Source organism: Physeter macrocephalus, chromosome 11, assembly GCF_002837175.3.
Source record: "Physeter macrocephalus isolate SW-GA chromosome 11, ASM283717v5, whole genome shotgun sequence".
NCBI classification, from domain to species: domain Eukaryota; kingdom Metazoa; phylum Chordata; class Mammalia; order Artiodactyla; family Physeteridae; genus Physeter; species Physeter macrocephalus.
In genome coordinates, this window is record NC_041224.1 from 89576934 (window position 1) to 89582600 (window position 5667).

Consider the following 5667-nt stretch of genomic DNA (forward strand, 5'->3'; position numbering starts at 1 on the left):
GCCCAGCATATTAAACTCTTCGTAAATCGTGGCTCTTAGTTGGTGTCAGTATGAAAACAATTAGTTTGGTTACCTATTTTCTTTCTTTCATGAGTAGGCTCCAAGCAAAGGCTACCAAGAAACCTTATGAAGTTAAGAATGATTTTGAGAATTTCCTACAAAAACTGGTACGTTTTTTTCTGAAAATAATTGAGAATTCTCTCTCTAGCTTCTCTTATATAGACTGGAAAATATTTAATAAGCAATGTATGGTTTCACATCCAAGTTACAGTGGCAGGATGGAATACATTCTTGTTATTTAATAATCCACATGCACATTTAGGGTAATCTCTCTCTCGTGTATTAGTGACAACCTCATGCTCACTCATCCCCATCCCTTGCTTCTGACCAGAACCATTTTAGGCAACTGAAAACCTCCAAATGCAGAATTTCAAACTAATAGAAAATTATTGGTATTTGAAGTCATATTTTATTTCCCATTAATGATTCAACAAAAATATATTGGATTCCAACTACTGTGTTAGATGAATTATTCTTGCCCTCAATTAACAGAAACGTAAGAAATGATAAGGTTCTAAACAGTACTCAAGTGTAAGAAAAGGCAGGACATGGTCCCATCTTTCCAGTTTTCTTTGTCCCCTTCCCTTCTGCTCCACCTTAACTTACAGGCAGTCCTATTAAATATAAAGGTCCTTCCTCCCTTCCAACAAGAAAGAACATGTAGAAAATAGTGTACAATAAATCTGAAGGTTGGACAATCTGAGGTAAGGAATAAGAGCGAGCTTTTCATTTTCAGCATGTCAGGCTTCCATGCAAAAATCTAGAGCAATCCTCATTGGCTACTGATGTAATATCAAAAACAGGGGTCAGATAATCTAACCAAATTCCTATGAGCCAGAAAGGTAATGGAAAGGGGTAATATTGTTGGGTGTTTAATATTAAATAAATAGTACTATTCTTCCACACAAAAAAATATTTCTCCCATTTTTTCATGGTCTCTCTTAACTGCTACTGCTAGAGACATGGGTACAGAGAAATATTTATTTAGCATAAGAAAACTGTGCACGTGTACTGGTAAAGGGCAAGTGACCTCAGCTGGTAAATAGTAAATGGCCTGAGTCTTAGAGAAACTACAGGAGCTATGGACACCGTAGCATACTGGAGAGTCTGTGCCTCAGCGAAACAAGGCAACTACTTCCTCACCTCTAGTTCATTGTGGCTCTGCAGGAATAGAGGCCAAAGTGTTATCAGATCTTCCACCATTTGTAATCCAGATTCTTCTGTAAAATTCCTGTTTAGGACTCAAGTTTTTAAATACCCCTAGAGGCCAAAATAAATAAATCTGCAGACCAGACGAGGCCTATGGTCTGCTGGTTTGCAACCCCTGGTCTAAATGCTGGACTTGGAGCTCTTCAAAAGCTGGCTCCAGCCAGCACAGCCAATCTTATTCTCCACTATATCCCAAGGCAAACCCTTCACTCCCACTGAGTCTTCCCAACATATCGTGTTTACCCATAATCATATACTTTGTTCATCTGCCATGCCTACTCCCCAGCTTTCAAATTCTATTCATCCTTTAAGGCCCTGCTCAAATTGCATCTTCTACAAGAAGCTTTTTTCCAGTGGCTCTAGCCCATTCCTTTCCAGGCAAGTTCGATATCTCTCATAATTTCTAGAATAACACTTGGTTATGGTTTCATTGGAAAATAGTTCTTTTCTTCAAGCCAGACAACAAGACAAATATGGGAGTAGATTCTGGCTTAGAACGGCTATGTCCTCCAAAGCAAAGTGTGCACTAGAAATTTTTACTTACCTATTTTGTAAAGAAGGTATCTCATGGTGAAAAATTTAAAGGCAAGTGCCTTTTTTTTTTTTTACAGTAATCCAGACATCTTCAAAGAATTATATATCAATCAACCACAGATCTTCTGTGGAAAATGGAAAGGTTTTAAAAAGCAAAGGATTATCATTTTAAATCAATTTTTAAAATTCAAAATTAACAAATTTGACTTAAGATTTCTCAAGTACTTACCTTTCTGCTAAGAATGAAAATGCTCCAGAACTTTATTTTAGAGTAGAATAATGGATTTCCTAGTACTTTATATGACTGCTGTCCTTCGAGAAATGTAACAACCAGCTTTGCCTCAGCTTCTCTGAAACTGAGATTCAAGATGATGGTGTCCAGTCTTTTTGCTCATTAATGTGCAACTCAATCATAGAATAATAGAAAATTGTGATAAACTTCTGGATAATTCATGCCATATGACTGCTGGTCTCTCAATTATCTGACTATGTCACAAAATGCTTTTCAGTCTAAATCTTCATATAATTCAGGAAAGCCTTCCTGTAGTATATCCATGAGAGAGAGCCACTCATTTACCATCACCACGTGGCCAAACTTTCTGCCCATTTTGATAAACATATACAGGCACCCACCAATACCCTTACCCAATCCCAGAACCCACGCTCAGCCTTTTCATACTTTCACCCTTATGCCTCACACCTGCCCTACATTGGTCCACATATACAAACAAGCTTTGCTAGACACACAACAAAGATGCAAGTCACAGATGGGTTTTCCTAGAATAGTAAACATGCCTCCTGGATTAGAGAGGCATTTGAGAAAAGGTAGGATAGAGTGGGAAGAAAGTAAATTCCATGAACAAATTGAATTATCTGAATTAACATCCAGATGATAATTCTCTATGCCAATGTGAATAGAGATAAAAACTTGAAGTGTCTTTTATCTAAGCTTCTCTATTATGACAGAGAAAGCTCAGGGCCAAAAGAATTGAAAGTGATTGTTTATATGATATCACATAGTTAAAAAAAAAATTAAATGAACCTGGGATTTTCTTCCTAAATCCATCTTTTGAAAAAAAAAAAATTTAAGTGATCCTCCTCATCTTGATAACTGGGAGAATCTCACTTTCGAGTATACAATGTCCAGGAAAATCTGTGAATCCTTAATAACATATTATTTTAATAGCATTCTGAAGCCCGAACTGAGAGAAAATTTCTGGCATCACTATCATCATCATCATCAACAACAGAAGACTTCAACCTTGAGGAAGAAGAATGCCAAGAGAAACCAGAAATAAACTGTATTTAAGAATGTATGTTTAATTCAAGTACAATCCATAAGGTCAGTATTGATGGTCTTTTACCATTCGTTTTTTAAAATCTTGAAATCAATACATCCAGTAAATTATCTTAAGAGATCTGTCCAAGCATAATTTTGGCTCTTATTGGTAGAAAACATATTTTAAGATGGAAAAATAATCATTATGAAGCATAGGGAACTTTCAACCATTTCTTTCAAAATACATCTTGGTAATAGCAACCATTCATCATAATACAAAACAGAAAGAGGATTAATTTGCTGTGGCATAGAAGTCCTGCCAGTTCCTAAATGCTCTAAATAGTTTCTTGGAGAATTTTTACATTGTTTGTTTAGTCCTCAAGGAAAACCAAAGCTCCACCTCCAGGTTTGGTAGCAAACAAACTCTGCTTCTCAGGCACTAAGCTTTGATTGCTCCTCTGGTAATAAGCTTCGTGCACATTTGCTAGGAAGCTGGACAGCTTGTCAGCAGGTACTATTGATACTGTGCAGCCTCCCCATCCTGCTCCAGTAAGTCGTGATCCTTGAGCCCCAAATTTCCTAAAACAATGAGAAAAAAAATTAGAACCTGAAAATGAAAATGAGAGTGGTTTTCCTGGTGCTGTAGAACAGACAGCATCTCCAAGAACTAAGAAGAGATTATGTGGTGTGTTTTGTGGGGTTTTTTTCAGTACTGTCAAACATTTTAGGACATTAAGAAATTTATACTATTGTTTGAAGGTGATCTGAAATTTAATTGTATCTAAAACTAGCCCCCAGTTTTGGCTCTTAAGTAGTAAAAGTCAGTAGTACTCCTGTTTCATAAGGGCTGGCAATAACCCACTGCAGTATTGATTCCATAAAGCCACCACTTGAAGAGTTGTATAGCAAGCCTATAGGTGATCAGGAAGATGGAGTAAAAAGAAAACAGGCAATGGACATGATCAACATGATGAATCAGAAGGTTGCTCCATATGAGGGCAAATCAAAATTTAAAGTGCAAGTCTTATATATACAAGTGAGAGCTTCCTCTGGTGGCTATTTAAGCTGCATTCAGTCCCCTAGAACAGACAGCCTAGATTTGTGCTGAATAAATTTATCAACAAAGAATGTGTTACTAAACTCTAAATTAGTTGGTCTGTTCAATCTCTAAAGGGAAATTATGCAGACCTTTCCACAAAGAGGATAGTGGCTTCTGCAGGTCCATCCCCATTTTCCCTGCACCTTCAGAAGCTGGCTGGTCTGACAAATGCACTCGGAATTTATCATCAGACAAAACGTGTGATTGAGATGATGGAAACTACTATATAAGCCACCACACGGCAAGAAGTAATTTTAGTCACCATCAACCAGGCACAGTTTCAAACCTTGTACAAAAGTGAAAGGCCCTACACAAAGTACAAGGATCACTCATCTTTAAAACATGCAATTTATCCTGACAATAAAAGTTAATGTATCAACAGGAAGACACTGGAACTCAACAAAAAAGATACCCCACATGCAAAGACAAAGGAGAGGCCACAATGAGACAGTAGGAGGGGCGCAATCACAATAAAATCACATCCCATAACTGCTGGGTGGGTGACTCACAAACCGGAGAACACTTATACCACAGAATTCCACCCACTGGAGTGACGGTTCTGAGCCCCACATCAGGCTTCCCAACCTGGAGGTCTCGCAATGGGAGGAGGAATTCCTAGAGAATCAGACATTGATGGCTAGTGGGATTTGATTGCAGGACTTCGACAGGACTGGGGAAAACAGAGACTCCATTCTTGGAGGGCACACACAAAGTAGTGTGCCCATAAGGACCCAGAGGAAGGAGCAGTGACCCTGTAGGAGACTGAATCAGACCTACCTGCTAGTGTTGGAGGGTCTCCTGCAGAGGTGGGGGCTGGCTGTGTCTCACCATGAGGACAAGCACACTGGCAGCAGAAGTTCTGGGAAATACTCCTTGGCGTGAGCCCTCCCAGGGCCCACCATTAGCCCCACCAAAGAGCCCAGGTAGGCTCCAGTGTTGGGTTGCCTCAGGCCAAACAACCAACAGGGAGGGAATCCAAACCCATGCATCAGCAGACAAGCGGATTAAAGTTTTACTGAGCTCTTCCCCAGACCAACAGCCAGCTCTACCCACCACCAATCCCTCCCATCAGGAAACTTGCACAAGCCTCTTAGATAGCCACATCCACCAGAGGGCAGACAGAAGAAGCAAGAAGAACTACAATCCTGCAGCCTGGGGAACAAAAACCACATTTCACAGAAAGATAGACAAGATGAAAAGACAGAGGGCTATGTACCACATGAAGGAACAAGATAAAACCCCAGAAAAACAAATAAATGAAGTGGAGATAGGCATCCTGCCAGAAAAAGAATTCAGAATAATGATAGTGAAGATAATCCAGGACCACAGAAAAAGAATGGAGGCAAAGATCTAGAAGATGCAAGAAATGTTTAACAAAGACCTAGAAGAATTAAAGAACAAACAAACAGAGATGAACAATACAATAACTGAAATGAAAAATACACTAGAAGGAATCAATAGCAGAATAACTGAGGCAGAAGAACGG

The 5667-nt window shown here is 39.0% G+C and overlaps 1 protein-coding gene across 2 annotated transcripts in view; it reads right to left on the reverse strand.

The window, feature by feature from the left end:
- Positions 1–3106: 3106 nt before the first annotated feature.
- GALK2 (galactokinase 2) overlaps positions 3107–5667 on the reverse strand; it is a 142361-nt gene continuing 139800 nt past the window's right edge. For both annotated transcript variants that reach the window (XM_024116899.3, XM_024116895.2), the window contains one exon: positions 3107–3661. In XM_024116899.3, the coding sequence (XP_023972667.1) occupies positions 3454–3661 (208 nt within the window). In that variant the 3' untranslated portion in view covers positions 3107–3453. The remainder of the gene's footprint in view (positions 3662–5667) is intronic.